Source organism: Vipera berus (genome assembly GCF_964194415.1).
Source record: "Vipera berus genome assembly, chromosome: 16".
NCBI classification, from domain to species: domain Eukaryota; kingdom Metazoa; phylum Chordata; class Lepidosauria; order Squamata; family Viperidae; genus Vipera; species Vipera berus.
The window spans coordinates 7,730,601-7,751,229 of NC_138219.1; the positions used below are offsets into that span (position 1 = coordinate 7,730,601).

General features: G+C 47.0%; 1 protein-coding gene across 4 annotated transcripts; it reads left to right on the forward strand.

Annotated features, from left to right (window-relative positions):
• Positions 1-1,016: 1,016 nt before the first annotated feature.
• Positions 1,017-20,171, forward strand: ENTREP3 (endosomal transmembrane epsin interactor 3). 4 transcript variants are annotated; one of them, XM_081340544.1, is made up of 14 exons: positions 1,017-1,388; positions 2,758-2,889; positions 4,565-5,430; positions 6,997-7,053; positions 8,115-8,291; positions 8,644-8,757; positions 9,601-9,708; positions 10,568-10,728; positions 11,078-11,177; positions 11,745-11,832; positions 13,251-13,772; positions 14,708-14,779; positions 15,759-16,009; positions 17,317-20,171. In XM_081340544.1, exons 3-14 carry the CDS (start codon positions 5,209-5,211, stop codon positions 17,470-17,472), a joined length of 2,028 nt encoding a protein of 675 aa, XP_081196670.1. In that variant the 5' UTR covers positions 1,017-1,388; positions 2,758-2,889; positions 4,565-5,208; the 3' UTR covers positions 17,473-20,171. The 4 variants fall into 4 exon arrangements, 3 of the variants coding, with proteins under 3 accessions (XP_081196670.1, XP_081196669.1, XP_081196668.1); XM_081340543.1 differs by lacking the exon at positions 1,017-1,388 and having other exon boundaries at positions 2,243-2,889; XR_014028104.1 differs by lacking the exons at positions 1,017-1,388; positions 2,758-2,889 and adding an exon at positions 14,472-14,521 and having other exon boundaries at positions 3,042-5,430; positions 17,317-17,471.
• The last annotated feature ends 458 nt before the right edge of the window (positions 20,172-20,629 follow it).

The following is a 20,629-nucleotide window of genomic DNA, read 5'->3' on the forward strand; positions in this document are numbered from 1 at the left end:
CGATCAGGCTCGGCTCTTCGTGAGAGGGAGCTGCAGGCAGTCCTTGACTTATGACCACATTTGAGCCTGGAGCTCAATTACGGCTGAATATCTAGGTCATGAAACATCTGCAAACAAACAACTAACTTCAGAGAGCACCAAGAGTTCCACAAAAGGACCCAGATTGTTGGGGGCAATTAAGCTGACTTTGTAATAATGCCGCTTGGGGGTGTGTGTGTGAAAGCCCTAATAAGCAGGCATATACATAGAATGAAGGCTACTGCTAAGCTTGTAAGCCGCCCTGAGTCTTCGGAGAAGGGCGGGATATAAATGGAATTAAAAAAAATAATAATAAGATTCCCCCCCCCAAAAAAAAAGTTTGAACAGCTGATACTTGACTTAATAATAATCAGAATAGAACTGTAAGGGACCTTGGAGGTCTTCTAGTCCAGCCCCCCTCCTAAAGCAAGAGTCCCTATATAGAATGGAATGGAATAGAGCTGGAAGGGACCTTTTGAGGTCTTCTAGTCCAGCCCCTTGTTCAAGCAGGATCAATTCAGACAAGTGGCTGTCCAGTCTCTTCTTAAAAACTTCCAGTGATGGAGCACCCACAACCTCTGGTGGCAGGTGGTTCCACTGGTTAATTGTTCTAACTGTCAGGACATATATATACATACACATAGAATGAAGGCTACTGCTAAGCTTGTAAGCCGCCCTGAGTCTTCGGAGAAGGGCGGGATATAAATGGAATTAAAATTAAAATTAAAATTTCTCCTTAATTCCCGATTGCTTCTCTCTTTGATCAGCTATTGCTGAGCACATTTGATTTGTGCTTAGATTGTAAGCCGCTCTGAGTCTTCGGAGAAGGGCAGGATATAAATGGGATTTTTTTTAAAAAAAAAATCTGTTGTTTGTCTTGCCTTCCGGTGCTTTGGAAAATAAGTTGACTCCCCTCCTTCTTTGTGGCAGCCTCTCAGATACTTCAGCCATAAACTAACAAAACAAGCTGGGTTGATACAAGCCACCCCCCTCTCCTGAGTAATTTAGGTTAAACCCACTTAACCATGTCGTGGGAATGCATTGCCTGAAACTTTCCACTAAGCCGTAATTAAAAATACTGTGCTTACTGAGGCTTGCAGGAAGCCAGTTAGTCCACCAGAGGCCGCTGGTGTTTAGATCCAGGTTTGCAAGAGAGGCATGAAATCAGGAAAATGCCCACCACCACAAAATTAGGATTATTTATTATAAAATTTACGTTGCTTTTCTTAACAACGTTCCGTCCTGTGAATAATTCCTGGCTATCATTTGTGCGATGGCATCGCTAGTGGGCAGAATACCCCAGGTCCCGAATAATCCGGAAACCAAACTGAAGCAAGGTAAAACACGTTTCTCTTAATTCTGGATTTACGGTAAGTGAGCAAAAGTTAGTTTAGATATTTATTTTTTTAAAAAAAACAGTAGTTTGGAGTGGGGGAAATGAGCATGTAATGGTGGCATCTCCAGTGAGGCTTATTTGATCGTTGTGTTAAAAATATTTTTTTTTCCTTGCCTTTTAAAAGAGACTCATAACGCAGCTAAGGTGTATTTCTCCTGATTTTAGCAGATAGATAGATAGATAGATAGATAGATAGATAGATAGATAGATAGATAGATAGATAGATAGATAGATAGATAGATAGATAGATAGATAGACAGACAGACAGACAGACAGACAGACAGACAGACAGAACAATCACTGTATTGATTGTCCTCAAGTTAGGCTGATGGAATAAAATAATATAGCAATTAGGTAGGGAAAGTATTGCTATTAGGACAGGGGGGGAAAACCACATTCACCAGACAAAGGATAAGCAATTTTTCTTGACGATAGGAACAAATGAAGCTTTGTTGCAAACAGTAGCCACCACTTTGCAAAATGACATTTTGGAGAAATGAAGTGAAACCTTGCTTTAAGGAGCTCGACATTTAAAAGAAGGTGGCTTTTTGCTGGGGTCTGTTTGAAATTCCCATCAGCTGGATTCAGCCGCAGAGCCGAAAAGATGAAAAAAAAAAATTGGCAGCGGATCCCATTCCATTAGCTAAGAGATCTCGCGGGAAACATTTTCCCAGTTGGCTTCTATCCCGATTTGGCTCCTGATGGATCAAAGCATCTACTCAAAATATTTTGTTTCCAAGCTTACCGGAAGGATGATGTTAATTTAGACCCCTCTGTGTGTGTGTGTGTGTGTGTGTGTGTGTTTGTGTGTGTGTTGTAAAAGCTTTTTTTAAAAAATTAATGTTGCAAAATCTGAAAAAATTGAACAATACGCAAGGGGACAAGATTGCAAAACAGATCTGAATATTTTTTTTCAGCAGTTTTCAGATGCTGAATGGGTTCCGGAGGCTCGAATCAGTTAAAGAAGCATGCATTAAATAAATAAATAAATAAATAAATAAATATATATATAAATAAATAAATAAATAAATGTATGTTGCAAAATGTGGGAAAATTGGAACAAGAAAGAGGCAAGACTGTAAAGCAGATTTAGAAAAAGGAAAAAGCACGCAAAAAAAAAAGCCACCTACCTACCACCACTTATGGCAGGGGGAAAAAAAAAACAATTTGCTATCTCTTTTCCCCCAGTTCTTCTGCCCCGTTTTGTGAAACAGGCTGGAACGGGGGTCAGTTTCAGGAATTTGAGCTGGAGAACTACAGCTCCCAAGATGCAGCACGGCAGGGTGTTGTTGTTGGGTTTTTTTTTTAAAAAAAAATATTTTTCCCTTTTCCCCTCCCTGCAGCATCAGGACCGGCCAAAGCATCTTTGGCTGGAGAAGAAGGATACAGGCACTTAGCAAAGGGAGGCGGGGCTTAAAAGCATCTCTAGCTTGAAGCAGTCCTGCAGTTGAGCAGAGAGACTCCGCCCCTTCTGGGTAAGGCTGCAGCCGATTTTAACTCCTCTTTGGGGGCCCGGGAGAAAAATGGGGGAGGGTGGAAATTATTTTTTTCCAGCGGGAGAGCCAGGATTAGGGCTGCTGGGCGGGGGGGACTCAGGGGCCCTTCATTGTGGGGGGGGGGGAGACAACCAGGCTAAGGTTTAGCAGCAAGGGAGGAAATTCAGGGTTGGGCTGGCAGAATCTTAAGTTTTTAGAACAAGCTGTGACACCCCCCCCCCCACACACACACACAAAGGGCGAGACAAATTGGGCCTTTCCTCCTGGTGCATTTCGATTCTGGGTCTCCAACAGGTATCGGAGGTTTGGGGTGCCCAAATTCCAGTGCTCCATTCCCCCCCCAGTGGAAAAGCCCTCTTTGCAAGCATCCTCCCCCCCCCACTCTTACACTGGGAAAAGACGTCCCAGGTGTGCTTGCGGGACTGTGCATCACAAACTTTCTCTGGGTGACGGCACACCAAAAAAAAAAAACCACACGAGGATTTGCAAGCTCGGCCACGGCCCTGAGCATCTCCTGCCACACCTGTCTCCCTTCCCCACTTCAAATTTCCTCCCCCTCCCCATCACCAGTCTGGCTGGATGGCTGACTGCAGATGTTTGCCAGCTGTGGAGAGCTTGTGGGGAGAATGCCGAGGAAGAGGAGGCAGAAGGAAGGAGTGAAGAAAGAGAAAGAGAAGGAGTGCTAGAAAAGGAAGGAAAGAGGAAGGGAAAGAAGGAAAGAAAGAAGAAAGAGAGAGATAAAGAGATGGAAGGAAAGAGGAAGGAGTGATGAGGGAGGGAGGAGAGAAGAGGAAGCAGGGAGAAGGAAGGAAGGAAAGAAAGATGAAAGGAAGGAGAGGAAGGGAAAGGGGTGGAAGGGAAGGGAAGAAAGAAGAAAGAGAGAGATAAAGAGATGGAAGGAAAGAGGAAGGAGTGATGAGGGAGGGAGGAGAGGAGAGGAAGCAAGGAGGGAAGGAAGGAAAGAAAGATGAAAGGAAGGAGAGGAAGGGAAAGGGGTGGAAGGGAAGGGAAGAAAGAAGAAAGAGAGAGATAAAGAGTTGGAAGGACAGAGGGCAAGGAAGGAGAGTGAGGAGGAGGGAAGGAGAGAAGGAACGAAGGAAGGAAACGGAAGGAAAGAGAGAAACGAGATATAAAGCGATGGAAGCAAAGAAGAAGAGAGGTAGAGAAGAGAGGGAAAAGGAGGGAAGGAAGGAGAAGAAAGATGGAGATGGAAGAGGAAGGAAGGAAAGGAGAAGAAGTAAAGAAAGAGGCGGAGATGGGAGACGAGAGGAAGAGGGGAAGGAGGGATGGAGAAGGAAGAAAGGAGGAAGAGAAAGGTGCTTCCAAACGGCTACGTTTGCCTCCAGCGCTGTCATTTCGGATGGCTTTGGGGGCTATCCAAAATTGGCTGGCACAATCCGGGCCTGGCCAAGCACCCACTTCAGCCCACGACGAGACCCTAGGGGAGAACTCAATCTCAGCAAACACCCCCCCCACCTCCAACAGCAACAAACAACAACAACCCAGGAGGGCGGTCCTGTTTCCCAGGAAAGCCAAGCCTTGGCTTTCAGACTTGGCACTCCTGGATGAGGAAATTGTGCTTTTTCCTCCCCCCACCCCCCCCCCCCCAGGTCTCTGTTTTGTACTTGGAAAGTGTTTTTTTTTTCCCTTTTAGGATAACCCCACTTCTGAAATCGTCCGATGGTCTCTGGGCTTCTCAGCAGCTTTCGAAGGAGGAGAAAAAACAACAGCCAACGACATCTCCCTGATCTTTTAGATAATAAAAACCCTGCTGGAATTTAATTGCATTTTTTTTTCCTTTTCTTTCTGGCCTCCTCGCCTGGAATTATTGGCCTGGCGCTCTGCACGTGCCTCGGAGCGCTCTTTTCGTGGTTTCCCAGACCAGCCTACTAGCAAAAGGTCATCCCAGCTAAAACATTTGTTTTGTGTTTTTTTTCTTTTTAAAATCCTCTGCAATACGAGGGTCTCATCTGGAGCAGCCCAAAGAATTCAAGGGTTGTTTTTTTTTTCTTTAGGAAAAGAAGGACCCCCTCCCCCCCGCCAAAAAAAGACTTAATTTCCTTTAATGGGGAGGGGGGGTGGGAAGTGAGGATGAACTGCTGTTCTCGTCTGTAAAAAAAAAAAGCCTTTTTGTAATGGCTGGAAGCTAATGTGCAAGGATTGGAATTGACCGGACATTGTGTTTATATCTCCATGTTCCTAGTCCTCAGGTTTTTTTTGTTTGTTTGTTTTTTAAAAAAATATTGTTTGGGGCTGCTTTTTGGACCACTTTCATGAGTCTACTTTTGGGGGGTCACCATGCCCTCCCGCAGCGACTCCAGCTACTCCTTAACCGGCCGGACTTCTCACAGTTTTACACACTTGCGCGTCCGAAGGGCTTGGCTACAAATTATCCTCCTCCTGGGCTTCATCCAGATGATCCTGGGGGTCCTCATCGTGACGCTGAGTTTGCTGGTCACCACTTCCATCCCATCTCAGCATCCCATCGGGAATTCCTGTCCCATCTGGGCCGGTTTTCCGGTGAGTCTCTTCTAAAGGGCCGGTGGCTGTGGGGTTTTGGGTGTGTGAAGGATCCCACGACCCCTGTGGCTGCAACAAGATATTCTCCCCACCTCCCAGAGAATCTGAAATATTTCAAAGGATACCCCAGAAAGCTTTCAAAGATAAGCTGAATTTCAAGTGATGCAAACATTCAGCAAGAAGTATGGAGAGGGAAGGAGGGAGGGAGGAAGGAAAAGGGAGAGATGGAGGAAGGAAGGAAGGAAGGAAGGAAGGAAGGAAGGAAGGAAGGAAGGAAGGAAGGAAGGAAGGAAAAGACAGAGAAAGAGATAAGGAAGGGAGGTAGGGGAAGGAAGGAAGGAAGGAAGGAAGGAAGGAAGGAAGGAAGGAAGGAAGGAAGGAAGGAAGGAAGGGACAGACAGAAAGAGATAGGAAGGAAAGAAGGAAGGAAAAGAGAAAGAGATAAGGAAGGGAGGGAGGAAGGAAAAGGGAGGGAGGAAGGAAGGGAGGAAAGAAGGAAGAGAGGAAGGAAAAGGATGAGTACCCCAGAACAGAACAGAACAGAACAGAATAGATAGTGAAAATAGACGAGAAGAGATAAAAGAAGTCAAGACATAGAAGGGAAAAGAGAATGAAAGAGAAGAGAAGAGAATAAAAAAAAACATCATAGTATCATGTTATCAAAAATAGAAAAGGCTAGAGGACAAAGAACAGAATGGAACGGAGAATTGAACAGAACCAGCCGGGACAGGAGGAATCAAAACCAGGGGCTGCCCGAATGTTATCCCTAGCCCAGGCGAACGGGAGCTACGCATCTTTTTGGGGGGGGGGGCGGAGAGTTTTCCAGATTTATTTATCCGTAAGGGCCTTATCCCGTTGGTGTCTCCCTGCCCTCCGGAGACTGGCTTTCTGGAAAGATCGACAGGCCAGACTTTCCTCCGTTTCTGGAACTTGGCTCTGCCTTCCTTGAGCGGAGAAGCCGCCCGGCCAAAGTTCCCAGCCTTTTGCATTAAGAGCGTTTCAGCCGCTGGTTCTCGAGACGCAGTGATAAATAATTCAGGGCCGAGGCCTTCCATTAGAGGCGAGAGATGCCCAAACCGGTGCCCAGCCCTTCCTCTCACCAGCCTCTCCGCAGAGACCTTGGCAAAAGGCGGTGCCATCGGCGGAGGAGGAACTTAAACCCCCCCTCCCAATTCCTCCTGGCCGTGGGTTTCCCAATTGGGAACGGCGGTTGGATGGGGGGGGGGGGCTTGAGAGAACCCATCAGCCTAGAAGAGGATAGGACCTGGAAGGGAACTTGGAGGTCTTCTAGTCCAGCCCGCTGCTCAAGCAGGAGAAGCTAGGACCCACCTGTGCGTGCCAGTCGGCAAGCGCCCAAATTTCGACCGCGTGACTATGTGTGTGTGGGGGGAGGGTTGCGTGTGACGGTCGTAAGAGCCAGAACAGGTTGCGGGCTGCTGTTTTCGCTGCCATTGTTGGCTTTGAGCGGTTGTGTGCGATAAAAAGTCATGTTGGGAGCAAGAAAAGTTCCTTTAGGTTGGCCTTGAGGTGGGCCAGTTTCTCATCCCTGCTTTCTCTTGCTTCCAGCTGGCATTCTCCGGTGTGGTTGGCATCGTTTCATGGAGACGCCCTTTCACCCCCGTGGTAAGTGGGATGCTTTGTTGGCCAGCAGGAAATCACCAGCAGACTCGTCCATCCCGGCCGTCGGACCCCAACGCAGGCCGCCCCTTCTCCCTTCCCCTCCGTCTTCCGGACGCAATCTGGAGTTTTCCACAATGTTGCACGGGGCAACCTTATTCCTCTGCAACTGCCAGAGTCTCTTGTACAAAAAACGAATTATAGATAGTTGAGATAGATAGATAGATAGATAGATAGATGATAGATAGATAGATAGATAGATAGATAGATAGATAGATAGATAGATAGATTAGATGATAGATAGATAGATGATAGATAGATAGATAGATAGATAGATAGATAGATAGATAGATAGATGATAGATAGATAGACAGATCAATTAGATAGAATAGATAGATTAGATAGAGAGAGTGAGAGAGTGAGAGACATATACGAGAGAGATGATAAATGAGAGAGAGATGCAGATATAGATATAGACAACAGACAGACGGATGGATGATAGGTAGGTAGGTAGAGCGAGCGAGCGAGCGAGAGACAGCAGATAGATATATCAGAGAGAGAGAGATGATATAGGTAAATGATAGAAAGTGAGAGAGAAATGTAGATATAGATAGACAGCAGACAGATAAATAGATGGATCATAGATAGATTTTAGAGATAGATAGATAGATAGATAGATAGATAGATAGATAGATAGATAGATAGATAGATAGATGGATGGATGGATGGATGGATGGATGGATGGATGGATGGATGGATGGATAGATAGATAGATAGATAGATAGATAGATAGATAGATAGATAGATAGATAGATAGATAGATAGATAGATAGATAGATAGATAGATAGATAGATGGATCCTAGAGAGAGAGAGATGATAGACAAATGAGAGATGAAAGAAAGATAATAGAGGTAGAGATGTTGTAATAATTTGGTATCATTTAATCATTGAGGCTCAGTAAAAATAAGATAAAAAAATTCTAGGATTTTTTTCCTGATATTTTGGAGCATTTGGGGCAGCCTTTTGCAAATTGCTTCTTCTCCCCTCCCCCCTCCCTCCTTTCCAGATCACCTTCTTCACCCTGCTGTCTGTCTTAGGGGTGATGCTCACCCTGGCGGGCTCGATTCTGTCCTGCCAACATGCCCAGCAGGTGAAATCTTTGGAAGCCTGTGAACGGATAAGGCAGCGAGACGGATCTTCGATCCCAAAGGAGCTGGGATGGCGACGCAGCCTGAAAGGCCAGGTGGGGATGCAACGGGTCAGTTATGGGGAGGGGGGAGGAATTGTGTTCGGAGGAGTGAGGTTTGGAGCCAGGGGGGAGGAAGGGAAGAAGAATTTATTCATCCTTTCTTAGCCTGCTGTCTTGGAGACAGAGCAGGAAAAGTGTATCCTACTGCTGACACCATCCAGAGACCACAAAACATCATATCCCACTTCTACCACCAGCACAAAGAGCTGTATCCCACTTCTAAAACCATCCAGAGATCAGGAAAAAGCGTATCCCATTTCTCACACCATCCAAAGAATCTCTGAAAACTCCCATAATTCCCCAACCACCGTGCTTTTAGATGCAATGATCTTTCTTTTCTTTGCAGACTAGTTTTCTGTATAAGAAATGCATCTACTCGCCATCTGAATCCGGGATTCCTGCCTGCGGCAATAAAGCTGATGTGGATTCGAATTGTTCCAGGATTCTTCTGGTCCTGAAAGTGAGTGGCAAGGGAAAAGTTGTCACTATCCGCCATGGAGGAATAAATTGACAGAATTTGCTGAGACAGACAAACGGAAACTCTCAAGATTTCCCAGGATTATTTTTACACTATCATGGTTTGTTACAAAGTCAGCCAGCTGTTTAGGCTGGATTTGGCATTTTCTTTCCTGCACCCGTTAAGTCCTTCCCAAGGATCTGGGATAGACAGATGTGGTTGTTTAATAACGTTAAAAGTATTGTCTTAGGATGTCAGCTGCCCTTTTGCAATTGGTGGAGGGAGATTTTGTCAATGCCGAGAGTGTTCAATTGCTATTATTATGGCTCCTCACACAGCCAGATGTTTAAACTGGATTTGGCAGTTTTGAGTCCTTCCCAAGGACCTGGGATATGGACAGATGTGGTTGTTTGATGATGTTAAAAGTCTCATTGCAGGATTTAAGCTATTCTAAGTCAAGCTGCCTTTTGCAATTGACCGATGGGGATTTTGTCAATGCCAATAGTATTATTATTATTATTACTATTACTATGGTTTGTCACACAGTTATCCAGATGTTTAGGCTGGATTCAGCATTTTTATCCATCTATGAAGCCCTTCCCAGGGATCTGGGATAGGCAGATGTTTTTATTTAATGATATTAAAGATATCACTGCAAGAGGTCAGCTGCCTTTTGCAATTGACCGATGGTGATTTTGTCAATGCCGCAAGTGTTCAAACGGTGCTCCAGATGTTTTGGGTATTATTATTTCCCTTGTTTGGAATTTCTCCCGAACTTAGCTAAAATGCATCTCCGTCTCTTTCTCTGTTACTCCTTTCTGACAATTTTCCCTTTGTTCACCGTAGGACCTGCTTTTCAGCATCTGTGGCTTAACCATCTTCTCCATTGTCGTGTGTACCCTGTCTGCCATCATATGTTGCATTCAGATTTTTTCAGTCGACATTCTCCACGTGGTGAGTCACCGAAAAACGGCGTTGGCTTTGACTCACAACCAGAAACTCTCAACAAATGGAATTAGAATAGAATAGAGCTAGAAGGGACCATGGAGGTCATCTAGTCCAACCTGCTTGCTCTAGCAGGAGACCCTAGACCATTTCAGACAAGTGGCTGTCCAGTCTCTTCTTAAAAAGCTCCAGTACCCAAAACCTCTGGTGGCAGGCTGTTCCACTGGTTAATTGTCCTCACTGTTAGGAAGTTTCTCCTTAATTGCAGGTTGCTTCCCTTCTTGATTAGTGTCCATCATCTGGGTGTTTGGGAAAATAGATTGACCCCCTCTTTGGTGAAAGGTAAAGGTAAAGGTTCCCCCGCATGTGCGTGCTAGTCGTTTCCGACTCTAGGGGCCGGTGCTCATCTCCGTTTCCAAGCCGAAGAGCCAGCGCTTTTCCGAGGACGTCTCCGTGGTCACGTGGCCGGCATGACTAGACGCCAAAGGCGCACGGAACGCTGTTACCTTCCCACCGTGGTGGTCCCTATTTTCCTACTTGCATTTTTACGTGCTTTCCAACTGCTAGGTTGGCAGAAGCTGGGACGAGTAACAGGCGCTCGCTCTGCACCTCTTTGGTGCAGCCTCTCAAATATTGGAATATTGCTATCCAGTAGCCACACCCAAATCCTGCAACTGTTCTTCATATGTTTTCGTCTTCTTTGCACTTTTCCCCAAAATGTCATTGTCTTTTTCGTAACATGGTGACCAAAACTGGATTTTTCCAGCTGGGTTTAATTTGCCAAGATTATCAAAAGAGATTATTTTTTTCTTTCTTACCGTTTCTGGCCGGGTTGAATTTATTTATTCAATTCTCTTTCAATTTCCAGCTTTCTCCACCTCGGTCAAGCTCCGTCACGCTGGACTGTACATCTCCTCCGGATACTTTCTTGCATCACATGTTGGATCTGGATGAGTTTGTCCCGCCAGTTCCGCCCCCTCCTTACTATCCCCCCGAGTATACTTGCAGTTCGGAGACGGATGCCCAGAGGTGAGGTTGCTAAAACGTGGATTGTGTGATGATATGTAAATAAATTTTGGCTCAACGGAAAAAGATTCCGTGCCCTGTAAGAGAATCGGGAGGTTTTGCTGGCGGCGAGACCTTGATTCGAAGAGAAAGGAAATGTAAGCACAATGGGAAAGAAAAGAAAAAAAGGAAAGGAAGGGGAAAGAAAGGAAAGAAGGAAGGAAAGGGAAAGAAAAAGAAAGAAAGAAAGAAGAAAGAAAGAAAGAAAGAAAGAAAGAAAGAAAGAAAGAAAGAAAGAAAGAAAGAAAGAAGAAAGAAAAAGAATTTATTTAATCTATTTAACAGATAATATCATTTATTTATTGTTGTTTAGCATTACCTACAATGGTTCCATGGATAGCCCGGTACCCCTATACCCCACTGATTTTCCTCCAAGTTATGAGGCTGTTATGGGGCTCCGTGGGGACAGCCAGGTATGGTTGAAGATGCTCTTGCTGCTGTTGAACCCAAGTCGAGGGGCAGTTGAGTTGTTGTTTTTTTAATTAATGGAAAGACAGAGCACCCCAGAGCATGTGCAAAGGGCATGTGCGTATGTGAAGCGGTATATAATTCTATGTGCTATTTCCCACCCTTCCTTCCTTCCTTCCTTCCTTCCTTCCTTCCTTCCTTCCTTCCTTCCTTCCTTCCTTCCCTCCCTCCCTAGTGGTTAGAATGCAGCATTGCAGGCTAACTCTGCCCACAACCAGGAGTTCGATCCTGACCATCTCAAGGTTGACTCAGCCTTCCGTCCTTCTGGGGTCGGTAAAAGGGGGGACCCAGATGTTTGGGGGTCAATATGCTGACTCTGTAAACCGCTTAGAGAGGGCTGTAAAGCACCGTGAAGCGGTACATAAGTCGAAGTGCTATTGCTACTGTAACAGTAGATTCTGTGACTCGTTGTTAGTTAGGCCCATTGTGGAACCTCCAGAGACAGTAGCATATATCTTGAAAACTTCACGGTCGCCTGCGAAGCTACATTAACGGAGGTTTTCTGCCTACAGGTAACGCTGTTTGATTCTCAGTTTACGGAAATATCACACGGGCCGTGTTCCTGCAACCAGGTCCCTTCCGTTGTGCTCAGCGGCGAAGGTAAATACACACACACACAAACACACAATTGTTTTGTTGCCCTGCTGGAAAAGGCCCTCTCAGGGTAGCTGGTTCCACCACAAAGTATAAAAGAAAAGAAACAACTCTGAGCAGAAAATTTACACTTAGTGCACCGATAAATCAGTTTATTCCTACTTCCCAGAAGTCCTGTCATGTTTACACACAACCCCGGGGGGGACAGTCAGAAAGCAGCCGTACTCACAATCATCTGTGGAAATAGCCTACAATCGTTGTGTCCCACTAGAACCCCAAACGGGAAAAAAAAGATCACAAGTTCCAATTTATCTGATTTTTCTGAAAACGGATCCTGGCCTGGCGTGGGGGACCTGAGCAACTCAGAAGCCCTAACCCTTAATATCATTTCCAAAAACTTCACCAACATCTCTCCTTGGTGTACAGAGAGTCCCAATTTTCTGTTGCTAAACGAGGCCGCCGTTGAGTGGATTTTGCCCCCATGTTACCACCTTCCCTGCCACCGTTTGTTCAGTGAATCTCTCCGCAGTTGTTACGTTGTGAAGGGATGGTCGCCAAAGGGGAATCGCGCGGCCTCGGGACGCTGCGACCGTCATCAATCTGAGCCAGTTGCCAAGTGTCCGAATTTTGATCGGGCGTAAGAGTGAAAAACTGGTCCTAAGTCAGTGCTTCTCACGCTTTTCTTCACCACAGACCCCCTTTAAATAACTTTTGTGGCCACGGACAATGGCCACGGACCCCCAAGGCTTAAGATTTAAACCATCACATTTCTTCAAGCCTTCGCGGGCCCGTGACAACATCCTGCCCTCCTCCAGCGGTACGTGGACAACGTCGAGAACCCCTATCTTAAGTCACTTTTTCCCAGCGCCGTCGTAACTTTGAACGGTTACTAAAAGAGCTGTTGTAACTGGGGGGGACCAACTGTCCTTCTTTTCGCTCCGTTTTTTTTCTTTTTACTCCTTTTTCCCCCATACATACAATAATCATTTTTCAGCCAACGTGCTGTCTGGGTTTACATGCTAACACATATTTAATTCCTAATCCTTTCTTCTTTCCTCCAACCAGTGGTAAAATAAACCCCGAGTTTGATAACAGTCCGTTTCTTCTTTTTCAGCCTCCTAGTAGTCAATCTGTCCATCACCGTATTTTATTTTATGTTTTTATTATTCCTTCATCCGATGGTACTCCTTCCTTTTTTCCAGTGTTGCGCAGATATACCGGTAACTCTTCCCGCTGTTGTGACGGGCAAAGTCATGCGTGAGCTTTGTTTGTTAAGTCTTTCTTGGCATTACACCTAAACAGAAAAAGCTCAGGTTTAAAACCAACATGTTCTCCTAACATCTTTTCTAGCCAGAGTGTGCATTTTTTTTCCCAACAAGGCTTCGCTTTGTCACGTGTCCGTGTTGTTGTTGTTTTCCCAACAGCCATCTCCGTGGACAGTAACTCGCTCATCATGTCGGAAATTGTAGACATTGCCGGGGACAGCAGTCCGTCCGAGGACTCCTGCTTGCTGGACGGAAGCGGATCGGCGTGCTCGGTGGATTACGTGCTTTTCCGCTCGATCCAGCGCAGCCGAGCGGATTACTGCCTGAGCGTGGATTGTGGACACTGTGGGCTTCATCCCCAGGGCCCGTTTGAAGACGTCCCCCAGGCGCGCCTGCGGGGCGAACGTTCCTTCTCCTGCTCCACGCCGGGCACAGTGTACGACGGGCCGCTGGAGGCCAGCGGCGCCCACACCCACAGCTGCCACCGCCTGGAGGGTCTTGGCCACGGCATGGGACCGTGTTTCCCTGAAGTGCGGGTGAAACCGAAGACAGCAGTGTCGGCACGCAAAGGCCTCCGACAGCAGCGCCGCAGCAGTGAAACTTCCTGCCAGTCCCCCGTGATCCGTTGTTCCCTGGTGCGGTCCCACAGTGACCCTGGGATGGGCACGTCCATGGAGGCTGGTAGGCATGGCTGAATAACAGAGGTGGAACGAACCCTGGAGGTCATCTAGTCCAACCCCCTGTTCAGGAAGGAAGGAAGGAAAACAGAACAGTAGAATAACAGAATAACACAGTTGGAAGTGACTTGGTGGTTAGAATAGAATAGAATAGAATAGAATAGAATAGAATAGAATAGAATAGAATAGAATAGAATAGAATAGAATAGAATAGAATAGAATAGAATAGAATAGAAATTGAATCTAGAATAGAATAGAATAGAATAGAAATTGGATCTAGAATAGAATAGAATAGAATAGAATAGAATAGAATAGAATAGAATAGAATAGAACAGAATAGAACAGAATAGAAATCAATCTAGAATAGAATAGAAATTGAATCTAGGATAGAATAGAATAGAATAGAAATTGGATCTAGAATAGAATAGAATAGAATAGAATAGAATAGAATAGAATAGAATAGAATAGAATAGAATAGAAGCTGGAAGGGACCTTGGACGTTTCTAGTCTAACCCCCTGCTCGGAAGGAAGGAAGGAAGGAAGGAAGGAAGGAAGGAAGGAAGGAAGGAAGGAAATCAGAATAGCAGAATAACAGAATAACAAGAGTTGAAAGGGATCCCGGAGGTCATCTAGTCCAACCCCCTGTGCTCAGGCAGTAAATCCTGTAACATTCCAGACAAGTGGCTCTCCAATCTCTTCCTAGAAGCCTCCAGTGATGGAGCACCCACAACCTTTGCAGAAAACGCTGTTCCGGTAGGTAGACAAGCCACAGAAAAGTCGAACTGGCCAAGCCCTTTTCTGAATTTAATACAGACCGGGGAGCCACGGTGCCACGTGGCCCAAATCAAACCTTCTCACTTTTAGGGAGCCACGAACCACCCCCACCCCAGATTTTAATTCTTTCTCTCCCGCTTTTTCCTCCCTTCCTCCCCCCACTAGAAAGCGACGATCAAGAAGTCTTTTGCACCAAAGGGTCCGGAGATGAGGCGTCTAATTCGTCGGCGGAAACAGGTGAGGGCTGTACTGCCTAGTGGTGTGTGATTTCACCGTCCCCCCCCCCAGCCTAGCATCATCCTTTTCCTGTGTTGTGGTGCCAAATTGTCGTCCCACGGACTTAAAAGCGGCGACTGCAAACGCTTAACTCCAAAGCCACCAGGTTTCCAAGAAGAGTCAGCTGTACAATGCTTAATTTTTAGAAGTTCTGCGGGAATGCAAAGGGGGAGTTCAGCATTCCTCAAAGTTCCCACGCTCCGCCGGCAGTGCAGCTCGTCCTCTAGTTACAACCGTTCGTTTAGCGGCTGTTCAGAGTTACAACGGCACCGCAGAAAGGGACCGGAGGGCCGTTTTTCTGCCCTTGACGTAGCACCGTCGCAGCATCCCCCACGGCGGTGGGATCCAAATTCAGACCTTTGGCAACTGAATTCATATTTATGACGGGTTGCAGCGTCCCAGGGAAGGGTCACGTGATCCCTTTTTGCGACCGTCTGATGGGCTGAGTCAATGGGGAGGGGAAAGCCAGATACACTTAACAACCGGGCCAGGAAGGTCGTAAAATGGGGCAAAATTGGCCGAACAAAACTCCCTCACCAACGCAGGCCGAATTGCGATTGTAACTCACGGGCTTACCTGTGCAGGTAGCCCCTGAGCTACGATCCTCACGGAGGCTGGCAATTGACCGTCGTAAGCTGTCGACCGTTGCAAAGCAATTCGCGTGCCCAGACCCGATTTTATAACATTTTCCCACCGGTTGTTAAATGGAACCATTGTTCGCCGCGGGCTTTCTTTCCTTTTTTTTTCCTCCCCTTTCCTGGAAATTGGAACTTGACCCCGGTTTCTTCCAAAGCGTCATAAACTGCGGTCGCTTGACCGCAGGGTGCTACAAGAGGCCGTAACTTGATTGTAAGCAGCTGTTGGAGGGAGGGAAGGGCGGTTGTAGGATTGCACTGTCGGATCGCACCTGCAAGTTAACTTCTCCGCCCCCTCTCCTCAGGGCCGTGTTCGGGGGCTTGCCGCTTGCACCCCTCCCTCGGTGACCCCCCCTCGCTGGCTCACCTGGCTGTCAAATCCAAGCTGGAGCTACCGCAGAAGCCGCCCCATCACCAGTCAAAGACTATCACGCGTTCTCTGGGGGACCTCAAGGCGTGCCGGGGGTCCCGTGGACTGATGGCCCGGTTCCTGCGCAGATCCAAACGCAACCTGACGTTGCCCGGGGCGGAAAGGACTTCCCGCGGGAACAAGCAGGTGCCGTAAGGGGGGAGGAGGGGGGGCTTTCCCACATCCAGGAGGCTAATCTTAGTAGGATGTTTTTAAAGGGGTTTTTGGGGGTTGGTGGAATTGGACTATATCGTCTGTCCAAAATGGTAGAGGGTCTCCTGATTGAGCGGGGGGGTGGGGTTGGTCTAGAAGACCTCCGAGTTCCAACTCTGTTATTCTGCTGTTCTGTATTCCTTCCTTCCTTCCTTCCTTCCTTCCTTCCTTCCTTCCTTCCTTCCTTCCTTTCCTTCCTTCCTTCCTTCCCTCCCTTTTTTACTCTTCTCTCCCTCCCCCTCCCTCCCCCTCCCTCCCTCCCTTTTCCTTCCTTCCTTCCTTCCTTCCTTCCCTCCCTTTTCTTACTTTTCTCTCCCTCCCCCTCCCTCCCTCCCTTTTCCTTCCTTCCTTCCTTCCCTCCTAAACTTGAATTTTGGACGGTCATCAAATGAACAGTTGTAAGTTATGGACCACCTTTAAAGAACTTTAAAGCAGTGGCGTAGCGTGGGTTGTCAGCACCCGGGGCAAGGCAAGTAATTTGCGCCCCCTAACCCGTGGATTTTAGCACTCGAGTCTCTTCCACTAGATTAGTTTAAGAAACCCTTACCCCCTAAGCACATGTATTGTTTGTTATGAAAATACTGATGTAATTAAAGTAAAATGCATCTAATGCGCTCCCCCCAGATGTTGCGCCCGGTGCGGCCGGCCCCCCCTGCACCCCCCACGCTACGCCACTGCTTTAAAGACGATCAGGATGGATAGGTTTATCTCGCCTCATCTGACCTTATCAAAAACAACTTGACAGGAAAATAATTGTAATTCGGGGCAATTAACATCGGAAGTAATTATCAGGTTACTGCAGTTGTGACTGTGAGCTGTTTGTTTTGAGTGCCAGTACAGTCACTAGACAAAGTATGCCTGTTGGGTCATGATTTTGGAGGCATTGCTTTACTTGAGCCGAGAAACAAAGCGATTGCAGGCAGGCAATCAAGCCGTGGGAACGGGAGTGATTTACGACATCTTGCTGGCGTCCCCAGTGACTTTTCTTGATCACGGGACTGCAGCAAAGCAGGGGTGCCAAAGAGGCCAGCCACATTTCGGTTTTAACAGCTTTATTTTCATTTGTCAACAAGATACCAAATGCAAAACAGGAAAATGGAAGTTGTGCTTCTTATCCTGAGTTACCTCACAAGGCTAACCCTGAGGGACCCGTGATCATTTTTCCTCATCCGGATCCTCCCCTTTCTCTCTCTCTGCTTATGACCTATCTTTCTCAGCAAGCGATTCCTTGGGTTTTTCAGGTGTTAAGGCTGGGGAGTCCTGCTGACGGCATCCATCTGCAAAGCTGCGGAGATCTGAACTCAACCTCCCCCTTACGGCGTCTCCTGTCCGGTCGCCAGCTGGACCAGAGACGTCCCTGCAGCCTCAGTGGACTTCTGCGAGAAAGCAATCTTTGAGGAGAGGATCTGGAGCAAAAAAACCCGCTCCACGACGGATATCTGGGGAATGTCCTCGCTGTACAATGTCCAGGAACGGCCTCATGGGTCAACCTACACCATTGCTTGGAAATTAGTCCGCCTCGCTCAGGATACATTCGAAACCAAAGCAGGGAGTCCCGTATTCCCATACGGCGATCTCCAAAAATTCTTTGAGGGGAACCCCAAACCTCGAGTGGGGTCAGGAAGGAGGGCTCACCTTGCTGCTGGCGCACCGAGAGGACAAATACGCAAACCTGCGACGTCTCACGCGACAATCAGGACTCATTTTTTAAGGGCTCCACCGATTCTCGTTCTGGAGTCCCGGTTATGCACGCGTGGCGGTGGTGGTAATACGGCGAGCCCATCCTGCTGATTTAAAATGAGAGATTCCCTTTGAACGAATTCCTTACGTCTCAATGGGAAGGACTGATCCAAATGCTTGGATGCACCACTGAACCGATAATCCTATCGTTCTATCCTAGATTCACTGCCCCGGAGATGCTGTTCTGTCTTCCCGTTATCCATGATGCCTCCGCGGCGTCGTGCTGTTTGGTTCCTTGTACACCTATCCCTCGCATTTGTCCCTCTCTTGTGGATACCTCACTTTTGCTGTGCCTTTTTGGGGTGCTTCCTTTGGAGAGTCATCGGGGACTGGGAGGGGACCCAGCTGAATTCTGGGGGGGGGGAGAGAGAGAGAGAGAGAGAGAGAGAGAGAGAGAGGAGAGAGAGAGAGAGGAGACATCACAAAAGCAGTCCCAGATTTTTGCTCTGGCAGCCCAAAATAGTTTGGGTCATAGTTTGAAGGGACACGCTTTCCCACAATAGACTTCCTCTAACCTTGGAGGTTCCACAGAGCCAGTAAGAAATTATGACCATTCCAAGGCCTTGACCAATCCCTCGGATAAGGAGTTAGTGGTACAGGTAGTCGCTGACTTATGACCACAACGGAGCCCAAAGTTTCTGTGGCTAAGCGAGATGGTGGCTGAGTGAGCTTTTGCTCCATTGTACGACCTTTCTCGACCTCAGTTGTTAAGGGAATCACTGCAGCTGTTAAGTTAGTGACACGATCGTTAAGTGGATCTGGCTTCCCCATTGATTTTGGTAGCCAGGAGGTCACAAAAGGGAATCACATGACCCCTGGGATGCTGTGACCATCCTAAGTACGAGGCAGTGGCCAAGCATCTGAATTTTGATCACGTGACCACAGGGGGACGCTGCAAACGGTCGCAAGTGTGAAAACCAGTCCTAAGTCCATTTTTTCAGTGCGGTTGTAACTTCGGTCACTAAGCGAACTCTGTAAGTTGAGGGCTACTTGTAGAAACAAATTACAACAATTCTGGAGCCCAGAGGACGAGAAAGGGGGTTAGCGTTACCCTTGATCTCTTTCTGCTATCGCAAAATTCACATCTTTGGGTTCCTCGTTTTCAGATAAGATATAAGATCTCACTGTCACCTTTCCTGATTTCTCGTTTGCGGAGGGGAGTTGGGGATTTTTTTTTATTTTTTTATTTTTTTGAGGATGGCCAACACTCTCCCACCCCACCGGTGCCTCTGCTCTTTAACCAAGCCTGCATGTACAACTCAGGAGATGCACCACCGAGGAAGTCTCTCGGGAAAGACAGAGGATCTCTGCAAAGGGGAAGAGTCGGCAAGCTTCCTTGGCCTGGCCAGTCTTTGAGATGCACAAATACTTATCTGAGAAAATAAAATAAAGCCATATCTAAATCAAGTCTAAGAGCTGGTGACTGGGGGGGGGGGACAGCGACGTGGGGGCGGTGTTCTTTAATTATTCTCTTTTTTGGGGGGGGTGGAAATAGCTTTGTTATGTTGTTAGAATAAAGAGGCAAAAATGAAATCATCTGAGACGGAAGGGAGAGAAAAGTAAAGAATGGAAAAAGAAAGCAAGGCTGGAAAGAAAAGAAAAAGAGAAAGAAAGAAAGAAAAGAGAGAAAGAAAAGAGAGAGAGAGAAAGGAAAGAAAAAAGAAAAGAGAAAGAAAGAAAAAGATGAAGGAAGGAAGGAAGGAAAGGAAAGAAGGAAGGAACGAATGAAGGAAGGAAGGAAAGAAAGAAAGAAAAAGCATCTTCTTTCCTTCCTTCCTTCTTCCCTTCCCTTTGGCTTTGCCAAACAAAGAAAGGAAGAAAAGGAAGGAGAAAGGGAAGAGAAGAAAAAGTAAGAAGGGGAGAACACAAAGAAATGAAGAAGGAAAGACGAGAAAGGAAAGGAAGATAGGGAGGGAGGGAGGATAAGAGAAAGGCAGAGGCTGTCACCACCAGGGGGAGCCACTGTTGGAACTTCAGAACCAGGTCTGTCGTAACTTGGAACGGTTGCTAAGCAACCACTCATAAGTCGAGGACATTGATAAGGACACACACACACACACACACACACACACACACACACTGCCTTAACCCTAAAATCAGGAGGTCTGGAGATGTGCACAGTTGGAAGGAGTGGGCAAGCCGGCTTTCGAACTCGGCGTCAGCGCTAGTCAGCTGCGGAGTGACACCTGCTCCTGGCTAGGTGTCTTGTGACTGGATTGGGAAAGCTTGTTGCACAAACACCTTGTTGTTCCACAAAAGGATTAAAGAGTTGTGTAACTGCCAGGTTTTTTTTCATGCCTCCTCTCTCCCGTCCTTAGGCTCCAGTCCAGATAGCCCCTGACTTACGACCGCGACAGAGCCCCCCCAAAAAAAGTGAGTTTTGCTCCATTTTACGACCTTCCTTGCCCCCCCCCGTGGCTAAGTGAATCATGGCCGCCGTTAACTTGGAAACACAGTTGTTAAGAGAAGCTGGCTTCCCCGTTGTCAGAGGGGAAATCACACGATCCCCCAGGGCACTCTGACCGTCGTAAATACGAGTCAGTCGCCATGCATCTAAATTTTGACTCACAACCCCAGAAATCTCAACAGTCGTCGTAAGTCGAGAACTACCTGTCAAACGAAGGAAAGAATTATGGACGCAGTAACAAGAAGAGCTAATTATCCTGTTGATTAGTCACCTGTCAGCTCCGGTTGATGTCTGGGCGAGAGCCACAAAAATGTGATTTCTTCCAAAGGAGAGTCTTGCGGAGTGTTAGCGTAATTACTGGCCTTTTCAACCACTTTCTCAAACGGGAGTTTTTAAGCTACACCCTT